Source organism: Rhineura floridana, chromosome 6, assembly GCF_030035675.1.
Source record: "Rhineura floridana isolate rRhiFlo1 chromosome 6, rRhiFlo1.hap2, whole genome shotgun sequence".
Classification (NCBI taxonomy): Eukaryota; Metazoa; Chordata; class Lepidosauria; order Squamata; family Rhineuridae; genus Rhineura; species Rhineura floridana.
Genome location: NC_084485.1, coordinates 22,378,877 through 22,405,221, shown reverse-complemented (window position 1 = coordinate 22,405,221; position 26,345 = coordinate 22,378,877). Strand labels below are relative to the sequence as shown.

The 26,345-nt window shown below is 44.5% G+C and overlaps 1 protein-coding gene across 9 annotated transcripts in view; it reads left to right on the top strand.

Moving 5' to 3' along the window:
* Positions 1-24,336, top strand: part of RAE1 (ribonucleic acid export 1) — a 37,040-nt gene extending 12,704 nt beyond the window's left edge. Inside the window, exons 11-15 of one of the 9 annotated variants that reach the window (XR_009763369.1) lie at positions 598-792; positions 3,662-3,747; positions 6,385-6,418; positions 8,046-8,174; positions 9,843-24,336. Coding sequence is in view for 5 of the 9 variants with exons in the window: in XM_061631184.1 (XP_061487168.1) it covers positions 16,851-18,152 (1,302 nt within the window). In the remaining 4 variants the exon portion in view is untranslated. Of the gene's footprint in view, positions 1-597; positions 793-3,661; positions 4,222-6,383; positions 6,419-8,045; positions 8,175-9,842 lie in introns of those variants that run through there. The other 8 variants (XM_061631186.1, XM_061631189.1, XR_009763367.1 and 5 more) reach the window with 8 other exon arrangements.
* The last annotated feature ends 2,009 nt before the right edge of the window (positions 24,337-26,345 follow it).

Here is a 26,345-nt window from a genome sequence, read left to right as displayed (position 1 = left end):
ACCACTAAGAAGGCCCTCTCCCTTGTTGCCACCCTCCGAGCTTCCCTTGGAGTAGGCACCCGGAGGAGGGCCTTTGATCTTGAACGTAGTGTACGGGTGGGTTCGTATCGAAAGACAAGAAACTCTGTCCCTGCAAGCTTTTAATAATGGGGTGTTTGTTTTTATATAAATGGGCTTTGCTAATCTGAGTTGACAAAATGAAACTCACACTGTCTTAAATTTTTACACATTTAAACAATTTTGTTTATAGAAGCTGCACATGCAGTATACAACTCCTTTGTTTTATATGATATTTGCATTAACTCGGGGAGAGATGGGAAGCAGACTCCATTGTGAGACCAGCTTCATTTGTTTCCTCTCTCTGAACTGTTTCTCTTCCAGATGATCATTATAAGACTTTCATGAACTTTCAGAATTGGTGCTTGAATGTGGATGTTTTCCTCTTTCCTTTTTGCTTCTGTATCATGTCTCTTTAGTTGTAAGCCTGGGGGCACAAACAGTTTTGTTACTAATATTATGTGAGCCACTCTGGGAGTTTTTTCCAAAGAGTGGGATAAAAATGCTTAAATTAAAATTCAATTAATTATTACTTAAAAGGTTAATGGAATCGCCTTTCATCCTGCCCACGGCACTCTTGCAACCGTAGGATCTGATGGTAGATTCAGCTTTTGGGATAAAGATGCGCGGACGAAGCTAAAAACCTCAGAGCAGCTGGACCAGCCAATATCTGCTTGCTGTTTCAACCACAATGGCAATATATTTGCATATGCTTCTAGTTATGACTGGTCAAAGGTGAGTTGGCTGAAATGTAAAGAGAGCAACTTTCAATATCTATTTTTGGAGAAACTCAATTTGTCTATTAAACTGAAGTGTCTAGAAAGAGGAGGGGAAGTTTCCAGTATTGTGGCACAGTATCAGAATGCAGTCGGAGCCCTGCTTACTTGTTAAGCAATTTGAAGCCTTAATGGGATTTCAAATTAGCAACAGATTATATTGTTCGTTTGCAGAATGAGGAGAGGCCAGTAACATATCCACAAAATGTATATGAAATTACTTTGCAGAAGAGCAACTCCAGCTTTATAAAGAACAATCATCCTACATGGTTTAAAGCAGATGCATAGGGTGTAGGGTTGCCAGGTTCAGGGCCTGAGACTGATCCTGTATCTTTAGGAGAAGAGAAAGCCAAGTGCAGGTGTTCTGGCAACCCTGTAATAGGAAAAACCACAAGGTGGAATTCTCCCTCTCCCCTCCACAACTTTTAAAGATACAGAAGACCTCTTGGTTGCCAGGCCCAGCCTCCAAGAGGCCTTTTGTATCTTTAAAAGTTGTGCAGGGGGAAGGGAGAATTCCACCTTGTGGTTTTTCCCATTAAAGTGTTGCAAGAACACCTGCACCTGGCTGACTTTCTCTTCTCCTAAAGATACAGGATCAGTCTCAGGCCCTGAACCTGGCAACCCTAGATTGGCTACATGGCATGATATGAGGAGAACGTTGGATAGGGGTGAATGCACCTTCCTCGTCGTCCTGGATCTCTCAGCGGCTTTTGATACCGTTGACCACAGTATCCTTCTGGACTGCCTGGAGAGGTTAGGCATAAGGGGCACTGTACTGCAGTGGTTCCATTCCTTCCTCTCTGGTAGGCACCAAAGAGTAGCATTGGGGGATGAGGTTTCGGACCCTTGGCCTCTCACTTGTGGGGTGCCACAGGGCTCCATCCTCTCCCTCATGCTATTTAACATCTATAGAAAGCTGCTGGGGGCTATCATCAGGAGATTTGGGCTGCAGTGTCACCAGTATACGGATGACACGCAGCTCTGTCGTTCAAATCTTCACCGAGGTTGGCTATAGAAACCCTGTCCAAGTGCCTGGAGTCGGTGAGTGGCTGGATGGGAAAGAATAAGCTGAAGCTGAACCCTGACAAAACCAAGGTACTGTTCGTGGAAGACAAGGGAAGGTTAGGGGATTTGGACCTGGTGCTCAATGGGGTACAATTGCCCCTGAGAGACCAGGTCCGCAGCCTGGGGGTCATCTGTCCATGGAAGCTCAGGTTTCAGCTATGAGCCGGGCAGCACTGTATCAACTCCTTCTGATACGGAGGCTACGCCCCTACCTTCCCAATCATCTGCTCCCATCGGTGATACATGCCCTGGTCTCCTCTCGCCTAGACTACTGTAATGCGCTCTACGTGGGACTACCCTTGAAAATGGTCCGGAAGCTGCAACTGGTACAGAACGTGGCGGTGCGCCTGATTAAAGGCAGCCGCCGCCGAGATCACGTCACTCCAGTGCTAAAAGAGTTGCACTGGTTACCAGTTGCTTACCGGGCCCAATTCAAGGTGTTGGTTTTGACCTTTAAATCCCTACACGGTTTCGGCCCAGTCTATCTGAAGGAGCGCCTCCAGCATCATCAGCTATGCCGCCCAACAAGATCAGCCTCAAAAGACTTCCTCTCCATCCCATCAGTCAAAACAGCCAGACTGGTGAGGACTAGGGACAGGGCTTTTTCAATTGTGGCCCCCACTCTGTGGAACTCCCTCCCAAATGATCTCCGCCGTGCCCCTTCTATGATGAGTTTCCGCGAAGCCTTGAAGACCTGGCTCTTTAGGCAGGCTTTTGGGGTGGGCTAGATTTTATTATCAGTGTTTTTAGATTTTTAATGTCTAATGTATTTGTATGTCTATTTTGTACGTTGCGCAGAGTGGCTGGATAACCAGTCAGATGGGCGACTAATAAATTCAGTAAATAAATAAAATAAATGCCCAGACTCTGTATAAGGTAGCTTCCTATATTCCTAATACAACCTAACCTGTGTCTCTGAAAATTCCCATCAACGAGCAGCCAATTAGAGAATGTGGAGTAATGCATAGCGTAATGACATACAGGCACATGATTATTTTTTTCTGCACATAGTGGGGGAGAGAGAACTTTATGTGGGTGTTACCATGAGTGTTGACCCATGTTTCTTGTAGCATGTAGTTAATATTAAACTGGTAAGATGGACCTAGTTTGAATAGGCCACTCCTCTATCTTTGTCTGCTTTTTTCTGACACTTGGTTTTAAATTAGTTTTTTTATAAAGCTGCTGCTTACAGTGAAATACTGTTCTCTCCATATAATTGTTTTACACCACTTGCAGTGTGTATTTGCAGCATGCATTGGGGGTGATAGCCCCCAAGTAACTAATTCTGTTTAGAGTGTCTTCTAGTGCCTCTAGATAGCTACTTTTATTATTATTGTTGTTGTTATTATTATTGTTATTATTAAATTTATTAGTCGCCCATCTGGCTGGTTATCCAGCCACTCTGGGCGACGTACAAAATAAAATGTACAAATACATTAAACATTAAAAATCTGAAGCAATAATAGTTCTGTACCAGTTGCAACTTCCGGACCGTTTTCAAGGGTAGCCCCATGTAGAGTGCATTACAGTAGTCTAGGTGAGAGGAGACCAGGGCATGTACCACCGATGGGAGCAGATGATTGGGATGATTTTTATACATAAGCTCCATCTGAAAAACACTCTGTAAGCAGTATTAGCTTGGGGGCTATCAGCCAAAAGACATGGTTGATATCACAAAAAGGTATGTGACCTGTGTAATTTATAAAGGTTCAGTTTAACTTGTTACCTCTCTGTAACACTACTGTATTTAACCACTTTTGCAGGGGCATGAGTTCTATAATCCGCAGAAGAAAAACTATATATTTCTGCGCAATGCTGCCGAAGAGTTAAAACCCAGAAATAAGAAGTAGTGAGTATAATTCAGACCATCCTCTTAGCACTGCTTTCCTGCCATGTGCCCTCCTTTGGTCTCCTTCCAGTTGTCTGTCTTGGATTGGTAACCCTTAGCAGGGGTCTTTGTGACTAAAATGAAAGCGCATTCTTAGGGCTGGAATACTTTTGAGTGATGTCCTCCATGCTATACAGGAATGCTTGACATTTGCATGAAGACTTGCCAGTTTTCCTAATAGTCGCAAAATCCCTGCATTGGACCAAGAAACAGTTGTTGCATCTAAATAACTTCTTGTTGATATGAAACATATTTTGTGAATACTGCAGATAAGTGTGTGCTTTGCAATAATTCTGGACAAACTTTTTTCTTACTGGATGGAGAATTGGGGCTAATGAGAGCTGGGAAAATAACTTTTTGTGATTGTAGATTCTTCTGATGTTTTTTCTCATTGAAGGGTACATTTAATATTAAACTGCTGAGATGGACCTAGAATGAAGCAATGTGTAATTTTTTTTGTCTTCAACATATTTTCTACTCATGTAAGTGGACTGTGTGGAAAAAAATGAAATGGACTGCCTTCAAGTCGATTCCGACTTACGGGCAATCCTATGAATAGAGTTTTCATGGTAAGCAGTATTCAGAGGGGGTTTACCATTGCCTTCCTCTGAGGCTGAGAGGCAGTGACTGGCCCAAGGTCATCCAGTGAGCTTCATGGCTGTGTGGGGATTCAAACCCTGGTCTCCCAGGTCATAGTCCAACACCTTAATCACTACACCACACTGGCTCTCAAGTTGACTGTGTACTGGGTGCAAAAAATCCAGGTAGACCAAACAGATGTTTGGAAAACTAAGTTTTGATGCTTTCTAGGAATAAAGTTTAATTCTGATTTTGATCCAAACTGTGCTGGGGGTTTGGTTTTGAGATGTGAGCGATCCACTAGGAGCCGAGAGCTGCATCTCACAAACCTTGTCTTGGGGCTTAGTAATATTCAGCAGCTGAGAGGATGATGACAGGCCCAGGGACTCCATGTCATGTAGAAATACTGTTGTGTTTATGATTCTATGAACGCTTGCGAGGTCACTATACACAAGATAGTGGGTAAACAACACAATGTGTCTGCATTGTGCCCATGTTTGCAGTAGCAAGAAAAGGGAAAGGCCAGTATCATAGCTAGAAGAACAGTTTCATATGACTGTGCCACGAAATATGACCACTGCTGTAACCCATGCAGCTATTTTCAAGTGTCTCCCCAATTAGAAAGAGAAAGCAGCCTTAACACTGATTCACTGGTTCCAATATTACATAGCATTGGGTGGATAAACCTCATCGGAATACAATTAAGTAGAAGTGGTGTAGAGGCTTGTATAATATTCATCTAGTCCAGGCTTATTCACATCGGGGAACCTGCTGTTCAAATGCCAAAGGATTTTCTTTTGAAAAGCTTGATGTTGATTTCCATTTATAATGAATAGAAGAAAAATGGGGGACCAAAATTTAAATATACTACAAAGATGCTTCTCTCAGAAATCTGTCTGTAAATGCATATGTTGTAAGACTTGCTATGATTTAAATAAAACTGTTTTGAATTAAGTTTTTTCATGCAAGTACTTTCGTTACCAATGTGCTTACTCAGCTGGAAGTGCATTGATGGACCGAGGGATCAGAAACAGGCGACGTATTTGAAATGACTCTGGCTGAGATTCCATGGAGTCATTTAATCAATCTTTATATTGTATTGTACACAAATTCATGTCTATCAGATTATTTGCCTATCTAGCTCAGTGTTGTCTTCTTTGACTGGTAGTAGCTCCCCAGGGTTTATGACAGAGAAGCCTTTCTCAGTCTGCTGCCTGAGATCTTTTAATTGGAGGTATTAGAAATCAAACATGGGCCCTTGCAGCACATCCTCTACTACTGGACAATAGTGCTTCCACTATGGTACAGATTGCCTGAGACTGTGCACCACAATACAACAAACGCTTTTAGAAACCCTGATCAAAAAGGCCAGTTTCTACAAAATGCAGAATGTGTGAAAAACGTTTAACCAACATTTTGTTTAAAAGGCTGTTAACCTCTACATTGTACTCTTCACATGCAATGTTTGTATACCAGCATGGCTTTCCCCAGGGCCATAGATCACTTATCTGGCAACACTGCATGTGAAAGTGCTGATGAAGTGATATTCGTTAGACAAGATGGGTTTGTATGATATGAATAACCTACATTTGGTATAAACCAGCCCAGTTATCTGTTTTAAGGCCTTGGGAATACATACTGTGCATGTAAAGCAGTATTTACAGTGGCAGTACTCTGCACACCCAATACTTTGGTTGCAACCTTGCATGCACAATACTCAGTGAATAGGATGGCATCAGACTTCTCAACAGGTTGAGCAAATACAGAATTATAAACTTCCAACTCCAAATTCATTATCTTGGCAATCAGCCCAGTTCGTTGCTGAAGGCAAGATGATCCTTGTGCTGCTTCTGGATGTCATGTACACTTAATAGTTAACTATCTGTTAATAGTTAGCTGTTCACCTGTTTTATGTTAGGACTTTTAAAGCTTTCATGTGGTGATGAACTGGATAGGGACTATTACATACTTAATGTTTATTTTTTTCTGATTATAAAAAAACATTTTTCATTTTTGCAGTTAAATCTTATGGAGGTCAATAAGAGTCTAGCAGGTAACAATTATGTGTGTACATGTGTGATCTGTCCAAAGCAAATATTCCCTGGCTTCACTAGAGCTATTGCCTGCTTATCTGTGTAGTGAATTAAGCAAAGTATACATTCCCCTTTTTTAGTGAGTGATGTGGCAATTACACATGAGTGTAATTAGTAGTGAAACCCACAATCAGCACATGCAGTCTTATGTTCCTTCCAAAAGTGTTGGCAAAGTTTGAAGAGCAGACTGGTTTTTATTCAGTAATTCTGGTGTAGTGCATATTTACTAGTTTGGACACATCTGCTGAGGTGGCTGCTGTTTTTTCATGGGGCACTCAAGTGGCACTGTGAATTATTATTCAGATATGTATCTGCCTGTTAGTATATATGAAGCCCAGGCCTGTGACTGAGAAAACAACTTCTTCACAACCACTCTGCAAGTCCATACCAAAGAAGGAAGTAGACCAGATCCAAATCTTACTTTTACCACCCTCAGTTTTTATATATATATATCCTTGGGAGCAAGTAGGAACCTGTTAGAGCTGAATAAACCTGGTCTCACCATGACATTATAAGAAGGTGGCAGGCTGCTTTTTTAGTATGAGTTTAGTAACTATTAGAGTACATTTATTCAGAAATCTGTAAGTAATTGCTGATGTACCTGTGGGAGTATCCCTTGTATTGTGTTTCTGTGCTTCATGTCTCAGGAGAAGAAACTGAGGGTAAGTAAGTCCGGTGTTGAGCTGAGTTTGATTGCCTTTTTAAACATATGGTTAGAGCATTGTGCACATTAGCTGATGTAGTTTTCTGAAGATACATGTCTTGGCTTGGTGGGGTGGGTGGGTAACAGAAGTGGAATCTTCCTATAATGTTCATAGTTCTGTTCTGATTGTTGATTTAAATCAGCCTGCCCCTATGTTTATCACAGAGGTTTAAATCAAGTTTCCCAGTTGTGCTTTCATTTCAAAATACTAATTATTAATAACTAAAAGTTTGATTTACAACTAAATAAAGCTCTTATGATATATTGGGGGATCTATATTTTGGTTTTGTAAATATTTAGCATTTTCATTTTAGTAAATGGTACAGAATACATTGCTGATTTATTTATGGTATGTCTGTGTTGACCCAAAACTAAATTTCTCTGGCCGGCTACTAGTTCTCTGCTGTTCAGCAACATGTCTATCTTGCTGTGGAATATTCTGGGATATATTCTGTGGTACATGCTCAGTTTGTGCAGGACACTGCCTAGGACTGTTGAAGTTCATTGTTGCTGCATATCGGTTGATAGTCCTATCATTCACTTGGAACTCCAGATTTCAGAGGGGAGATCAGTAAAGGCATCCAAGCTGTTTTTCATTGAAGCTGCACTCCATTGTACATCTTTTCATTAAGAAACTGGCTTCCAAATTAACATTTTCTAGAAAACAGTGTGAAAACCACTGAAACAAATATCCTGGAAAATAAAATACATAGGTGTCAATCTCTGTATATTTGGGGGGGGTAACCTGTGGCCCTCCAAAGTTGTTGAAGTACAGATCCCATTGTCCTTAACCAGCTTGGCTGGTGGACAAGGGTGGTGGGAGTTGTAGTCCGACAGCATCTAGAGGCCCAAGGATTTATGGACAAAATACTTATATCTTGAAGCATCAGGATCAATTTTCAAGACGTCTGCAACTTATTGTTCATGCGTGGCTGTATTAACTTTGAGATAACAAGACAGTGGAATTTCATTTGTCCGAGGCATACTTGGGAATGCAGACAGCTACGTGAGAGGTACTCTTGCCCTATTTCTTTGCCTCAGTCTATTCCATGCACCAATTTGCCTGCTAAAACAAGTTCCCACATGTGGATTTGTCATACCAGATGCCCAGAAATCTGTCCATGGAGTGAGAAATGGTCATATCCATCAATAGAGTAACCAGTATATATTTAATATGGAGTATCTTCTAGAATTCCCCTTATCATAGCTAACATATTATGCCCTGCTTCTGTGTTGCAAAACTGTGTATGTAGAACCCTCAGTTGTTCCAGCGTCCTTTGAGGGGAGGCAAGGGGGAGAAAACTCAGTAACCTGAGATATAGCAACTTGAAAAAGTGAATCTGTGTACCGCTACTGGGATAGCTACAGGCAGGGAAAGGAGGGTGGGTAAGAGGAAACAGAGGACATGAGCCACCAGCCTCTTTCACAGTCCAGTTAAACTGAAGTGCTTGAATGCGCAGCTTGGTGGATCATTCGTCTATGATCTTATGTCTAGGCCTTGCAGGCTCACTTGTAGTGCTGCCTTTTGAAAACCCTTATTACTGCTTATCTCTGTGCTAGGATTTATGCTGTAAAATGTCCCCTGCTGTCTCCTTCCAGTGTGCCCATGAACCAAAGTCTATCAGTACACAGCTCTTCATAGCTGTCATGCTCCTCTTGGTTGTTTGCGTGAACACTAGTGGAACATGGTTGAGCGAATTAACTGCTTGGGCTCCTTCATTTTCTCTTTCTAATATGAGGGCTTTAAGCAGTGCAGAGTTATGAATTCCTAAGATTGTAAGAACCTGTATCTCGCAAATTAATCTCTAGCCAGTAGTCAGCAAGACACTAAAAGCTTGTGAGAAACTTTTAAAATATATATTGTATTTTAATACCAAAGTCCTTAAACTTTTAAAATAGCATTGATTGTATAATCCTGCCTTATTGTGCATTGTTTTTAAATTTTAAACAAATTGCATTTCTAGCAACGACTTAGGTTCCTATGGAGTTGCTTAAGCATGTGGTTAAGGGACTATTTAACCACTCCTTCCACATGATAGATCTTTCACAAAATCAAGTTCCCTATACCAAAAACATCCACATGGATTTCAGGCTTGCAAGCAAACCCAGAGAGGGGACACTTTGAAGAGGGACTTTGAAGAGGGAGAGTAGTTAAGGCCATAAATAGCTGACATGCAGATGTGGACAGGTAAAGAGGTTTAAAAAGATGTGAGATACTGACTTGCATGGACTTCTTTCTGATCTATTAAAAGTTTTAAGTTTGTAAATGTAGGGATTAATACACTGCCGCAAGACCTAACTGATGTTGGGGTGTTTGCATACATCTCAGGAAAATAGAGTTACTTTCCTATGAGTTAATCTGGTTAGTCTGCCTTCAGCTCTTATGGCAGAGGTAGCCAACATGGTGCCCTCCAGCTATTTTGGATTCTAACTCCCATCAGCCCCAGCCAGCACAGCCAATGGTCAGGGATGGTAGGACTTGTAGTTCATGACATCTGGAAGGCACCACATTGGCTACCGCTGTCTTACTGAATAATGGGCATTTCCATTCTCATAGCCCAAAGCTGAGAGGTTCATAAAATGTAAATGTTTGGTCACCAAATCCCATGCTTGTATTGTAACTTGTAGTATCCAAAATGTAACCACCCTGACAAATCCTCTTGTTCCTTTTTGTTTTGAAGGTACCACAGGAACATCAACTGAGGAAGGTGTCTCTATCCAGAAACTAGCTAGCTTAGCTTGCCAGTTGGGTTTCTTCTTTGTGCCTTTTTATCCTGTAGCAACCAAAATGCTTAAACTCTGCTGCTGTTCTACTCCTAACCCTTTTTATTTTACTGCTTTTGTTCTGTGAGAGATGCCTCTGGTGTTCCTTAAAACTTTCCTCCTATGGTTGACCTATGTGTTTAAAGCTGCACTTCTCCACACTTACAAGGGTTCAGTGGCACTTATTTTGGGGTAAGCACAGATTGGATTGCAAAGTAATAACAAACGATAACAGTAACTCCCTTTTCCAATAGAAGTCTTAAATTGAAGTGTGGAACATTAACCTGCTGGTGGGCAACTGTACCGTAAAAATAGATGGAAAATCGTGAATATCATCTTCTCTATCTACCTTGCTAAGAACAAAGCAGTTTTTTCCAGTTTGTTGGCCCAGCTCAGTAGTTTTCAAAGTTGGTTCTGGGACTCCTTGATAAGTTCCTTGGAAGCTTAGTAAGAGGCTTCCTCCCATGATCAATAAAGGTGGAAAAGCTTCCTTGTCCCAGGCATGTTCTGAGGGTCCATGATGTAGTCACCTTTGCTGAAGCTAAACTGGTCTAGTTCTAGTCAGTGTCTGCCAGGATAGGAGACCTCACATACATCACCTTGAGTGGAAAAAAGATGGGATATAAATGTGCGCAAATAGATTGAAAGGCAGTCTGTCCACAACTGTGGCTCTTCATTTACAGTGCACATATAGAAACATCTGTGTGTTTTGTTGGGTGAACTTCTCATGTAATAGTGATCAACAGTCCCAGCAAACACCCTGCCTGAAGTGAGAGTAGGAGCTGTTGTAGAAAGAGTCCTCTGCATCCATGATAGATGCACAGCAGTTCCTCGATCAAGTTGATGTGAAGGTTCTCTGTGTATAGAATGTCTGGAAACTGTTGCTGTCCATAATCATCTTCCCCATCCCCCAAATTTTCCCTTGCAATACGTATTCTGCAACTTCACTTCTATCTTAACCACACTTTCTGCAATAAGTAAGGTAGCCACAATAGGAAATAGCATGAGGAAAGATGTCGGAACCAAATCCTAGCTTTTTCTCGTGTGGCTTTGTTTATGCTTGAGTCAAAGGCCCCTTCATTTTCTTCCCCCGTCATGCAGGCCCTGCTTCTTACCACAAGTCAGCTTATTATAAGAAGTAAGAGGGGGAAATACTCCCATTTCCTCTTGCTTTTGTTCATTCAAAACAGACTTCCCCATGTCAATTCGGGCTAGATGTTCAAAGGCCTGCTTACTTCAATTTTACCAGCTCCTCTGTTGGTGTTTGAGGTCTTCTGAAAAGTGACTTTCCCTATCACATTAACACTTAAAACACATTTTCAAATAATCTTGCACTCCAAATGGCTACTCTCAATCTTTTGTGGCATGTAGGTATCCAGTCTTTCATTGCAGCAAAGTAATAACCTGTGATTTTAAAAAAATCTAACCATCTCCAATAGCAGCCAAATAAACTATGTAATATGCCATATATTATCAGCTTGATGACAAAAATAAATAGATCACAGGATTTGTGTGAGCTGGTTCCAAGCCATAAAACTTGATTTTCTGTTTCCTGTGTAAACCTGACCTGGGTGGTGTGAATGTGATATGCAACTAGGAATCATTGCAATCCCTGGGTTATTGATTTAAAGCTATCTGCTTGAAAAAGCAGCCCATTTATGTCACTTCATTTTATAGAAGAATAAAATGTGCAAGGTGTGTGGCTATCTTGTGATAATTCTGTGTGTTTCCCCAGTGGTTGTGTATTGACAGAGCATGTTATTTTCTTGAGCTCTTCCCCAGTTTATAGTTTGTTTCCTCTTAAGATTATTTCAATAAATTACACCCCACCTGTCTTCTGAAGACAAAAATCATGACAGTTAACAATATCACCAAAATATGTTGGATATCATGAATACAATTAACATAAATTGCTATAAAGCAATATATCAAATGAATAATCCAGTGAAGCATGTGCTGGAAGTTATAGGATACTCGATTTAGCATTTATAGAAGCATACTCTTAAAATGCACCCACGAATGAAACACTAGTTTGGATTCTTGTTGTTTTTAAGTATCTCACAGAAGAGATTTTTGGGCTGCAATCCTATATTCACTTACTTGGGAGGCAGCTCCATTGAACTCAATGGGACTAGACATAGGATTGCACTGTTAAGCTATTTAAAGTTTGTTTTTATGCATTGCTGGCTCCTTAATTTTGTGGGGGCCTTGATCCTCAGTTCCTGAATGGGCTCATTTTATTCTCACTGCGGTAGCCACTACCCGTTTACCTCGCTCCTCCCTTGGGATGGCTGTGTGCATTAAGCCCAAAGGCCTGAAAATTAGGACTGTGCAACGGATTTGTCTTAACCCTGGATCCTGAGCTGAATCAAGCCACTTTGGGTCAATCCAGGATTCGGTTGGATAGGATTGAGGCAGTCCCAGTTGGACTGGGTCTATCCAAAGTGATCTGGAGCTGTCAAGGGAGGGGGGGAAGAGATGCACAGGTAGCCTGACTGTATGACTGCAAGGCCCCACCAATTGGTATTGGGCCCAGATCAGGGCCACTCTGGAGTAGGCCGTAAATCAGTTTGAGGGGGTCAGTGCACAGCCATACTGAAATAACATGAGATCAGACAAGTTACAAGGTCAGACTGATACAAGTATTCCGACTGCCTTCTGGTTGAGCTTTCAGTATGATGGACAGAGGGGAAACAGCCATCATTGCTCTATAAGAACAAAGAATAGCATGGGACTTCAAAAGACTAACAAGCCTATTATTGTCATAATCTATTATGGGTCACAATCTAGGCATAATCTATTATGGGTCAGAGCCCACTTCATCAAATGCATGATGGTTAGAATTACAAGAAGTTTTCTAAGGGTAAAAACTGCTTGATAATGGAACTGACTGCTTTGGGCAGTGGTGGGCTCTCCTTCACCAGAGGGTACTTCTAGCAGCTGTCAGGGATGCTGTAGTTATGTCTTGCATTGACCAGAGAGTTGGGCTAGATGACCTCTAAGATACCTTACAGCACCTTGATTCTATAAAGTAGTCATTTAAGTGGATGCACCTTAAGGACTTCTTGACTGAGCAAAGTGTAATTCACAGCCAGAGATCAAGCAAGGGGCTTGTACTAGAAACAATGATGGATTCTGAGCCCTAATTTGAATTGCAGCAAGCTCAAAGGGTGAGGGAAAGGTTTGGCCAACTTGAATTTGGGTTGTCTTATTTTAGGAGGTGATGTTCATAGTTTTAAGTGCTCCCTTCTCAAATGTTTGCCCCATCCCTAATACCCTCGGTACTGGGAAAAGATTTATTTGTCAGAATAAAGTCAAATCATCAAGCAATGCAAGACAGCCAGCTGTCCAGCATCCTGTTCCTATGGCGGCCAACTAGACACCTAAGAGAAGCCCTCAAACAGGACATGAGGGCAGTAGCCCTCTTTCACTTTTTGTTAGTGACTGGTAGTTGGAGGCATTGTGTCTCTGATGTTGAAGACAATATATAGCTATCATGACTAGTTGCCATTGATAGCATCATTTTCTGCAACATTTTTGAAGGATGGCACAATATCAACCTCAAATGCATAGCATGCACATTTTGTTGTTGCCTAATTATAAAGGATCCAGCGGAGTTTGCTGTGAAAGTATCTCCTAACCAAGAAACTTGCTGACTTTCTCAGCTTCTGGGATATCCTCACACCAGTCAAGATGGCACCATAAAAGGCTTTGCAAACTGCAGGTTAACGTTCAGCTACATAAATAGCCATTTTGATTACCATGTCTAATAGTTTTGATGCTGCTTACTTTGATAGTTGTAAATCTTTATTTGAGCCAGGAGATGGCAGCATTTGTATCTATTGTATTCATGTGTTTGGAAACCTATTGAGATGAAGCTTGTGGAGGGTTCATTATATTCCGCCAGGTGCTAATAAAAACAAAATGAAGTCAAAGAAAAGGCAAGACACGCTTCCATGCCTTTTGGAGTTTTATCGATACTTGGAAACAACAAGCCACCTCCAAAGTCAGATCCCTTATTTTTGTTTTCCTGATAATTATAGGTGATGGCTGCAATTGGGTCAAGTGCTTTTCCATTGTGTTCCTGGATTAGATCCAATTCCTCCAGTAGCTATTAAAAGGATAAGTTTTCCTCTCTCTCTCTTTTCTAACAAAACATCTTGACATCTTTAAAGAGCAATATATATATATATGAGTGGGAGAGCAAAACATTGCAGTGTGGAATGCGCATGTTCACGGATCCAATCCTCTTTCATTCCCCCACCAATTATATTTTACTTGTTTTAGGTATTTATATACCGCTTTTCCATATCCACCCAAGCAGCCAGCCAGCCAGCCAGCATTCCATGACCACTGAGCATGCTCAGTCTTCACTAGCAGGTTTGCAGTTTACATATCCCTCCCCCCCCCCTTTTTAAAGGAAAGTAGGGTTGTATTTCAGGAAAATTTGATATTTACCCGAGAGCCGCCTGCTGCTGCCTCCCTCTTATGTTTGGATGGTGGTGGTTTAGCTACATAAGGATTGTCATTCTGCGTTCACTATCAGTATATAGAATTTTATTTTATAAAATAAAACCCTGAATGCTTAGGGCAAGAACAAAATCAAAAAGAGAAAGGCAAAGAACCCCACAAATACAAAATAAAATAAATCCCTCCCACCTTCCTAAGCAGGTGGATTGTAACACACTTCCAAAAGGTGATCAAGTTTGGACTTTGGTGAATGGTAGCCACATACACATCACCAAAAAAAGAGGAAATGTATGACCAGAAGAGGGCATAGACTTACATAAAAATTGCATATAGTAGTGCATAATATATGTATAAAATTATTTTTATTTATTATTAATTTATGCACCACCTTTCCTCCAAGGAGCTCAAGATGGCATGCAAACATGGTTCTCCCCCTCCTGGTTTTATTCTCACAACAACAATCCTCTGAGGTAGGTTAGGCCAAGTGACAGTGACTGGCCCAAGTCACCCAGTGACCTTCATGGCCGAGCGGGAATTTGAACCCAGGTCTCCCACATCCCAGTCTGACACTCTAACCACTATACCACATTGGGTCTTGCCAGTGCAAATTTAGAAACAATTTAGATGCAATTTTAGAAATAAATAGAAAACAGCAGAAAAACAATAACACCAGAGCAGGGCAGACCCCCTTATGATTCTTTGTCTTTAATTGGAACACTTGGACCAGGCAGCCATTCAAACAGAGAAATACCTGCTGTGAAGTAGGATATGTGGCCACCCTATTACTTATCCCATTATTTTATTTTAATTATTTAATTTATTAATCACTTCCTATGAGGCATCGCGAAGCAATTTGCAATACAATAAAACGTGTATAAAACAATTAGATATATAAAAACAGTTCAAACAATTGCATATATAAAAAATTAAAAACAAAAAACAATTACATGTAGAACAAAACAACGATTACATATATAAAATCCATTTCAGATCCAATGTAGATACCAACTGGGATAATCATTTCCACTTCAAAGTGTTAGGACAAAACAGGGTAAGGTCTCAGTTAACACATCTAAAGGCACAACAGCACAGCAGAACCAAAGTTGCAAAGCACCATGGGCCCAACTGACAGGAAAGTTTTCCTTAGGTTTCGTTTCTTGACTGTGGGAACGCGCCTGAGATGGTGCCTGCCAGGCTGCAACTATGTTCCGGATGAGATAATCATTCAACTGTCCTTGACTGTTTTATTTTCCTGTACTCTGTGTATTCTCAACTCCCTTCATGCCATGCTGTTATCCTTGTAATAAATGACTACAGTCTCCCCCAATGTGTCAATATCCCCTCAGAAGTGTGTAATAGAATATTCCTAGAAGATAGTTCTCAGGGCCATATGTATCTCTTTGTATATGTGTCTTTCGTTTATGGTGCCCCAAAGTGTTACTTCACCCCAACATACCATTCCTTATCTCAGGATGAGATGGACATGGGTTCTGATTTTCAAAGAGAAACTTCCTGACTTTGATATGTAGCAAGTGATATGTAGCTTAGGTCTGTTACTTTTCTCTTGTTTTAGTTACATTTTGTTTATTGATAGTACGCCTCAGAATGCTATATATTGTCATGCTTAACAATAAAGAGTTGCTCTCATCCTTGCCAGGCTGTTGTGCCCGTGTGAGTGTGAAAGCCCTTTTTGATCAAGAAGTTGTCTGTGTCTTACTTGATATCTGGGTGGCTCTTAGCCAAAAGGAATATTTGGTTTTTATCTCAGCTCGCACTTCTACCCGGGTGCTTTGAGGTGAGCAGTGGGCATTCATTGCCAATTTAAATTCTCAACAAAATTGGGGGCTCGTCCGGGATCTAGTGCGCTCCCTGGGTTCTACGGGAAAGCTCTGTGCACACACGGTCAGGCGCCAGGAGAGATTTCGCTCCCGTCCGTGTCAGAGCCAACCGTCGTTCCTACGGGGTAAGGCATAGCTGAAAACTATCCCACCAGATATCATGGGTCAAACGCACAGTAAAACATGTAGTAGTGCTGATGCTGTAACCCCTTTGAGTCTTATGTGCAGGTTCTGGGACGAAGGATGCTTGCCAATCAAGACAAGTATGAAAAATAAAACCATGGTAAGGTTGTGTGTCAAGGAATGGACACGGATGACCGCAGTCGGGGCCCCCGAACATCGGTGGCCTCGGGATGGATCCTTTGATGCCGTTTGCTTATCCAGGGTAAGAAAACGGATAGATATGGACCACCCTAGCCACTCCGATTTCTGGCTCCTGTGGCAAGCAGGAGCGCAGAAATGGACTGGCATAAAGGTAATGATTGGTAGGTCTGTCTCCGGTAACGAACCCCCCCCGGCTATTTTACCGATGACCCACCTAGACGGCAGGTAATTTGCCGATCCGTTATTCCATCTGCCCCACCGCCATCTCAGGACGGCGGGTCCCCACAGGGACAGATGGACGACCCGGATTCGTGGGTCGATAGATTTCCGTTTAGGCACAAACCTGAGGTCGAACCAGACCCCCCTAAGAGAGGAAAAGCCAGGGTCGGGGGGGGTCCTGAGGATCAGAGAATGCTCTTGCGATCCCACGACCCGAAACCCCCAGCCACCCCCAGGCTCTCATGTACGTTCAGTACTCCCGGAGGAACAGACGGGGCGAGTGCAATGCTCCCCCTGGTAATCCATGACCAGCCTTACCTGGACGCCCAAGGGCTGCTGCAACATGTGGCCCTGGCAGAGCACAAGGCATGGCTAGAATGGGATCTCAAGGAATGGAGCCTATTGGAAGGTACGTTTGAAGAAAAGCCCAGGAAAATCCAGATCCTCTTGCACAGGCTGTTCTTGAGCCACAATCCCACCTACAGCGACGTCAACTATCTCCTGGACCGAGTACTGACAGGTGAGGAATGCAGCAGACTCTGGGCCCTCGAAACGGCTTGGGCAGTCGAGGACCTGACCAACCGGAGATCATGGGACAGGCGCACCGATGAAGCCGCAACTTGGACAGGTAATGACTGGACAGCAGAGAGAAGGACCCAGCTTAGGGATGACAGGGAGCGGCTCCTTTCCCATCTAAAGCAAATGTCTCAAAAACCTCCTAATCAGACCAAATTTATGGCCATCAAACAAGAAACCACTGAGCCCCCGTGTAAATTTTGGACAAGATTATTGGAGGGGGCCAGAAGCCATACCAATTTGAATCCAGAAAAACCGGAGGATCAGCCGTCCCTGGTCGCGTCTTTCGTGCACCAGGCGCTGCCATATATTAGAGACTATTTCCAACATTTCAGACCAGGGTGGGGAGTGGAGCCGATCACTGCCATTTTGGAGGTGGCGGATGTGGTTTGGGAAAATGAGAAGGAGAAAGGGAAGAAAAAGGAAAAGAAAGAGCAGTATCAGCTGTTGGCCACCGCCATACGCAGCGGCCTGGGAATTCGTTTCCCCAGAGGAGGGAGGGGTCGGAACCAACAGGGACAAGGCAGAGCGCAGAATAGAGGGACATGGGAAGGAGACGGGGAAGGGGGTGCTTCCGATGCGGAGACCTGTCGCATTACAAACGGGACTGCCCGCTGGCAGCGGGAGATTTTACCCAAGATGGGTATGATAACTCAGTTTTTCAGACACCAGTGCACTGCCTCCCCCGCCACCACCAAGCACATCAACTCAGCAACAGAAGCAACCGCGGCAACCGACACCGGCTGCATGGAACGAACAGGGAGCAACACCACGCCGTCCCCCTCAACAATGACTATCTAGCGAATGGACGCTCGGCGCCGGAGAGGACTGGGGAATGCTTGCCTTGTTGTCCCTGGCCGGCACCTTTCTTTCCCTGTCTTCTCCGACGACCGAGCCAGTCCTGACCATGTGGATTGAGGGCGTTGAGTTCGAGTTTCTCATAGACACCGGGGCGACCTATTCTCTCCTGAACAGGGCGCCACGCGCATGGCTCACAAAGGACTCTAAATTAGCAATGGGGATGGGGGGGGGTTTCCATGTAACCAAGCCATTGCGAGTTAAGTGTGAAGGGAAAATATTCGATCATGTGTTTCTGTATTCTAATGCTTGTCCCATCTCCTTAATGGGACGTGATATGCTTTGTCAACTTGAGGCTACTTTAACCTGCACTTCTGGGGGGGTGGAATTGCTCCTTAGCGTGTTCGGGATAAGGGAATCAGCGCCCCCCTTAGGACATCTAACTTTACCTGAGGACTTGAGCGATCTGCCCCCATCCTTGTGGGGAACCAAAGACACTGACGTGGGACTGTTGAAATCAGTGTATCAGTGTCCGGATACAGGTAAAGCCATCACTTCCCCCACCTTGCATCCAGCAGTACCCGTTTTCTTTAGAAGCGAGGGAAGGCATACGACCAATCATAGAAGGGTTCATACAAGAAGGAATCATACGCCCACAGCGCACACCCTGCAACACCCCAATCCTGCCCATAAAGAAACCCCCAAAGAAACCAGGGGACCCAGTCAAGTGGAGATTTTGTCAGGACTTGCGGGCTGTGAATAAGTATGTGGTCTCACTCCACACAGTGGTGCCAGACCCTGCCACCATTGTAAGCCAGATACCCTGGGACGCCCGGTGGTTTACCGTAATTGACTTAAAAATGCCTTTTTCAGTATCCCATTGCACCCAGACTCGCAGTTCTTGTTCGGGTTCACCTGGGACCACCGCAGTTTCGTCTGGACCCGAATCCCACAGGGCTACCACGACTCTCCAGGAATATTCAGCCAGTACCTAAAAGGCGACCTGGAGGACTTTAGCCCCTCAGAAGGATCCAGTGTGGTGCTTTATGTGGATGATGTTTTGCTAACCAATGCGGAGGCTTACACATTGTGGAAGGACGGTAAGGAATTTTTACTCTATCTACACTCCCGGGGACACAAAGTAGACCCCAAGAAGATTTAGTGGGCCAAGCAGAAGGTTAAGTACCTGGGATTTCTCCTTACCCCAGAGGGCAGACATATGGACCCTGGCAGGGTGGCGGCAATCCAGCAATGCCCGTTGCCCTGCACTAAGAAACAGCTACGAGGGTTCCTTGGCATAATCGGCTTCTGTAGGCAGTGGCTACCGTCATGTGGGGAACTCTGCAAGCCCCTACATGCGCTCACCGCAAAGAAAGCCACGGATCCCCTCACATGGGACCCCGATTCCATTACGGCATTTGAGCAGTTAAAAGAGAGCGTGGCCGTCTCTATGTCTCTGAAACCGCCCAATTACTCCAAACCTTTCCAACTATTTGTACATGAGCGAGAGGGAGTGGCCAGTGGAGTCCTAACACAGAAATGGGGCCCCAGCCATCTCCCAGTCGCCTTCTATTCACAGCAAGTAGACAGCGTAGCGAAGGGTACTCCTTCCTGCACACGCACGCTCATGGCTGCAGCACTGCTGGTTCGAAAGAGCAAGAGCCTCACTTTAGGACATAATACCGTTATCTGGACTTCACATGCCCTGTCCGCCCTACTTAGGAGGGGAACCACACAGGTCTTTTCAGCGCAACGCCAGCAGTAGCTAGAGGCAGAACTCCTAGAGGATCCAAATCTGACATTCGAAAGATGCGGTCCCCTCAACCCTGCCACTCTGCTTCCTGATTTGCCTGTACCTCCAGATGACCATGTTTGCGTGGCTGTCATCAACACCACTCTGCAAGTAAGACAAAATCTGTCTGACGAGCCTTAGCTTAACCCAGATCTTGTCCTTTTCACAGACGGGAGCTCATTTTATAAGGATGGGATCCGATACACGGGATACGCCATCACTAACGAGTGGGAACTGGTGGAAGCGGCCTCCCTACCAGAACGATGGGGAGCACAAGCCGCCGAACTGTACGCGCTGACACAGGCCTGCCAGTTAGCAGGAAAGACTTTCCATCTACACCGACAGCAGGTATGCATTTGGAGTAATTCATTGTCACATTCACCTTTGGAAGTACAGGGGATTCCTGATGGCGGGAGGGAAGCCCATACAACACTTATCCCTAGTGCAGAAGCTCCTGGATGCAGTACAGCTGCCGACCGAAGTGGCGGTCGTACACTGCAGGGCTCACACGAAGGATCAGGATCCAGTGACTTTGGGCAATGCCCTAGCTGACCGGGTAGCTAAGGAAGCCGCCTTGCTGCCGCTTGCCCTCCCCACGCTAGCCCTCGTTACTGATGACTTCCGCCCAGCAGACAGCCCCTGCGGGACTTCCAAAGAGGTGCAGAAATGGGAAGCGCTGGGAGCTAACCACCGCGACGGCTTATGGATCATGCCTGACGGGAGAGCATGCCTTCCCCGCTCCTCTTACCCAGTGGCGGCAGCCTGGCATCACCAGAAGGGAGGGCATTACGGGACTCATGCCTTAGCAGACATGGTCACCAGATATTGGTACACTCCCGGAATCCAAGCCGCATGCGCTGCAGTGGTGAGGGCATGCCACCTATGCCAAGCGAACGGACCAGCCCGGCCCAATAGGGCACCGAAAGGGGGGCGCCCAACAGCCGCTGCCCCTTTTCAACATCTACAGATGGATTTTGTAGACCTGCCAAAGGCCATGGGTAAGAAGCATCTCCTTGTGGTCGTTTGCACTCTCACTTCATGGGTGGAGGCCTACCCCAAAACCAACGCTACTGCCCTCACCATTGCAAGGCTCCTCCTAAAGGAAGTTATTCCCAGGTTCGGGGTGCCTGAAACGATCAACTCAGACCGAGGAACACACTTCACAGGGCAAGTACTGAGGCACATGGAAGAGGAATTAGGCATTTCTCCCCTTCTACACACCCCTTATCACACACAGTCCTCAGGTAAGACCGAGAGACAGAACCAGGAAATTAAGACGTATTTGTCTAAATATACACAGGAAACGGGGTTAAAGTGGCCACAGGTGCTTCCTCTTGTATTGTTTTACATGCGTACTCGGCCCACCAAGGCTCTGGGGTTCTCACCGTATGAATTTGTGTTCGGGCACCCGCCCTCCAAGGGTGGGGCCTTGCCGAATCCAGACGTTTCCCTTCTGGGGGGGGGACCACATGACAACCTCTCAGTTTCTTTCCTTACATAGCAGGTTGCAGGAGCTGTGGCGCACAGCCCAATACTCGCAGACCGTCCCGCTGGAGGAGCAGGTTCATCCGTTCCAGCCTGGAGACTTTGTGTGGGCCAAGAAGCTTACCCGGTCAACTCCGCTCCAGCCAAGATACACGGATCCACAGCAAGTTTTGCTGACTACCCAGTCGGCGGTGTTCCTGGAAGGCCGAAAGTCGTGGATCCACCATTCACATGTCAAGCCAGCTGTGACGGACCTCAGCCCTCCTGTCGAGCTGGACCCCAGTCCCGGAAAAGAGCCGGAGCTGCTCATCTCGGAAACCCGGATAGTGCCGAAGCTGCATTTACGTCGAGACCCAGTGACTGATTTGTGGGCACCCAACACCGTTCCTTTCCGCGACGCAGAGCCATGATCAACGGCAACCGCCTCCTAGCTCCGAAAGCAGTAGCCTTGATCCTCCTCATGTATACAGGACTGTTTCCAGTTACACCCCTCTGTTGCCCCGATGGAATAAAGATTTGTACCGCTGCTGATTACAATATGCCCCCAGCAGGGACTCAGATGGGACTCCCCGATCCAAAAGTCCCAGGAGAATGTCCCAACCCATATATGTATCGCATCTTTCAGTCGCACAATCAGTCCTTTGTTGTTGATATTGCCGGATGGAGAACCAGGTGCCAGAAAGCAGCGGTGGTGTTCCAACACAGGTACCTGGGCCCCGAAGTTACACAGTGTGTACGGGCGGAGGTGGCATGGGCAATACACATAGCTCTGGGTTGTGTCAGGCCAAGGGGACTAGCCAGATACTCCCCTTGCCCTACAAACATGGATGCTTTTTCTGTGGTTCAGGAATACTCAATGTTTACCTATAGGGAGAAAGGAGCTCCCAAGCCAAAGTATTGCATTGGGCTGGAACACACCACGTGTTATAACACCCTGAGAGAAATAAGGGAGAGGGGGCTCACGGCCAGATACCAGGCCCCTCCAGAGAAACCCACTCCTGCCCACAACCCCTCGCCACCCCCTCTAGTTTTCCTCTCTCTCTTAGAAGCCACAGCCCCTAAAAATGGCACATGCTACGTGTGTGCCCACACCCCCCACACGGAGCAGCAGGAGTTCCCCTAATAGGTACACCTCTCTCCCTTGAAGAACTCCCCACTTTCTTATGACGACAGCCTGCTAAAGAACTGGATGGACCCTTGGAAACCAGTGGCACATTAAAGGGGGAAATTTGTATAAGCAGCAAACCAAGGGCCTATTCCGGCATGCACTGTCATTTCATTATGAGTCAACTGGAACCAAATAATTGGGGAATCTTTAATGATACTTATTTTCTAAATGCCAGACTTCTAAAGGATGCCACCTGGCTGCAGGCTTGGTACACGTTTTTGCCCCAGAATTCCTCTGATCCAGAATTGTTCCCATTCCTATTTCATTTACAGACACGGCCCACACCGAAGGGTCTATGGTGGCTGTGTGGTCATCAGGCAGTACGAAATCTGCCAAAAGGAGACAGTTGGACTTGCACCTTGGGGAGGGTGGTCCCTGGACTCCGTGTAACCAATGACCCCCCGGTGGCCAGACATCGGAACCGGAGAAGGGCAGGGGAAGCGGTGCTCAGGGGCCTCTTTCCACAATATGGGGCAGGGCAAAACTATATGGACTTAATAAAATTGTCCAATTCCTTTGAGGATTTCCTAAATGATACCACAGTTTCCATCAAAGATCTGACCAATGAACAAGGGCAAATTAGGACTGTTGCCCTCCAAAACAGGTTAGCCATAGACTACCTCTTGGCAAGTTCCGGTGGCATATGCGTGCTAATCAGAACCGAATGCTGTACTTCCATCACTGATACAAAAGCTGATGTTTTACAGCATCTGAATCACTTAGACAAGGTGTATAACAATGTTGAGAAAATAAAGGAATCTTCCCTCCTCCCTAATGTTGCTGAATGGTTCGACAGCTGGCCCAGCTGGCATAAAATACTGACATATGTCATCTTTGGAATCTGCGCCATAGCCATTTGTTGTTGTTGTATCCAATGTTTGCCTAGCCTGCTCTCCATTTTCTCTAGTTGTTGCTCTAGGTGCACTGCAGCATGTCTTAAAAAGCCTCTCTCAGTTACGGAGTTGGCTTTGCAAGATATGACGTTTCACTTAATGTATGAAATGCCATGGCCGGAGGAAGATGAAGCAGCTATCTATTAGAACGCTGGACGTCTAATAGCGCTGAAAGGGGGGAATTGTTAGGACAAAACAGGGTAAGGCCTCAGTTAACACATCTAAAGGCACAACAGCACAGCAGAACCAAAGTTGCAAAGCACCATGGGCCCAACTGACAGGAAAGTATTCCTTAGGTTTCGTTTCTTGACTGTGGGAACGCACCTGAGATGGTGCCTGCCAGGCTGCAACTATGTTCCGGATGAGATAATCATTCAACTGTCCTTGACTGTTTTATTTTCCTGTACTCTGTGTATTCTCAACTCCCTTCATGCCATGCTGTTATCCTTTGTAATAAATGACTACAGTCTCCCCCAATGTGTCAATATCCCCTCAGAAGTGTGTAATAGAATATTCCTAGAAGATAGTTCTCAGGGCCATATGTATCTCTTTGTATATGTGTCTTTCATTTATGGTGCCCCAGTGTTACTTCACCCCAACATACCATTCCTTATTTCAGGATGAGATGGACATGGGTTCTGATTTTCAAAGAGAAACTTCCTGACTTTGATATGTAGCAAGTGATATGTAACTTAGGTCTGTTACTTTTCTCTTGTTTTAGTTACATTTTGTTTATTGATAGTACGCTTCAGAATGCTATATATTGTCATGCTGAACAATAAAGAGTTGCTCTCATCCTTGCCAGGCTGTTGTGCCCGTGTGAGTGTGAAAGCCCTTTTTGATCAAGAAGTTGTCTGTGTCTTACTTGATATCTGGGTGGCTCTTAGCCAAAAGGAATATTTGGTTTTTATCTCAGCTCGCACTTCTACCTGGGTGCTTTGAGGTGAGCAGTGGGCATTCATTGCCAATTTAAATTCTCAACAAAAGGCTTGGTGAAAGAGGAAAGACTTCAATGAGCACCTAAAAAACAAAAGCGATGACAGTTAAATTTGTTAATTAAAATTTTTGTAGTACACTCTGCATGAGTCCTGCAGAGTCGGTCCTAATAAAAAAATAGATCTCTCCCCTAAAAGTATTAAAATGTAAAATTATCATGTCCCAGCCTTAATGTTATCCCATGGTATTCTACCCTAAAATGTAGTTTTAGCATACATTGTAGGAAAACAAACATTTTCTCCTGGGGGAAGAACGGTCAGACAGCTACAGTATGTCTTGCACTTGTAGATGAAAGCCACATGGAAGAAAAAAATATAGGGACAGTAAGCAAATACCTTTATCAGACCAACTCACATTTGCAACGTAGTTGAAATTGCAAGAAAGCCATCATACATACCTTCGGGCATCTGTTACACACTCACACTCCCAATTCAATGAGCAGTGAGAGATGGGGTTGTTGGCGAAGGTTTTCTCTGGGTTTTGGTTTCCTTGGGATGTAGTCACTGGAGACTTACTGGCATTTTGTGATATATGGTTTGTTTATACATATGTACAGATCAAGAATAGGTTTAGATGCACAGTGTTAAAGCTACAACCGATGAACAATGCAGGAAGCTGCCTTATTCTGAGTAAGACCATTGCTCCCTTTAGCTCATTATCGTCTACACTGACTGGCTGTGCTTTTCTAAGATTTCAGATAGGAGTCTATCCCAGCCCCACCCTGGAGATGCCAGGGACTGAACGTGGGACCTTCTGTATGCAAAGCATACATTCTACAACTGAGCTGCAGCCCTTCCCTCAAAGTTCTCCCTAAAAAAAAGCCCTTTAACAGAACAGAACTGGGCCCTGAGTCTCGTCTCTGTCTACCTCAAAAATAAATGCAGGGTGATTGTCCTCTCTACCTGGCTTGGCCCTCCCCCTGGCCAAGGAGGGAATATGAATGTCATCTCCACCCATCATCTGTATGTTTTCATGGGCCATCTTAGCTCCCATTGAGATGCATCAGCTGAATGTCAAAGGCTATCAATAGTCTTGTCAGGCTTTAAGAGGTGTTGCCTCAGGGTAACCCACACTGATAGCAGAAAGGGTCAAGAATAAAGTCTGAATACATCTCAAGGAACTATCCAGACAAGCCACACGCACCCCAAGCCTACCACAACAGCTGAAGGAGGGACACATGTAGCGCAGCCTCTACATTTCAGGGTCACGCTCCTACTACTTCATCAGGTTCATGAAATGGGCAGGGATGGATTCATTTATTTATTACATTTATACCCCGCCTTTCTTTTCATGATAGAAACCCAATTACACATACAAGACCTGGGGAAAGGGGAATTGTTTTTCAATGGGAGAGTAAATGATGAAAATGTACATACTGAAATTGGAAACACCATACACAAGTCAAAATTGGTTAATTAATCCTGTTTGAAAAGCTCATGGCTGTTGATAGGTCCAGGCACAATCAATCATAGCAGGCTGATGTTTAATTTGGATGACACCACATGTGATTTGAGATAATAGTGGTATTATTGTGCCATTACTGTGCCCAGCACTTTCTAGAGCTCAAGATGACAGATCTGCACCCTCAGGGGCTTGCAATAGAAAATTTCACACAGGAAACAACAGGAATAGGAGGAAAGTGGAAGTGGGGGAATGTATTTATTATTTGAATTGCATTTATACCCCACTTCCCCCTCCCCCAAAGAGCTCAAGATGGCATATGTGGCTCTTCTCTCAATTTTATCCTCACAAGAACTCTGTTGAGGGTAGGTTAGTCTGACAGTTGGTGACTGGCTCAAAGTCACCCAATGAGCATCATGCCTGAGTGGAGATTTGAACCCTGGCCTCTCAGGTCCAACACT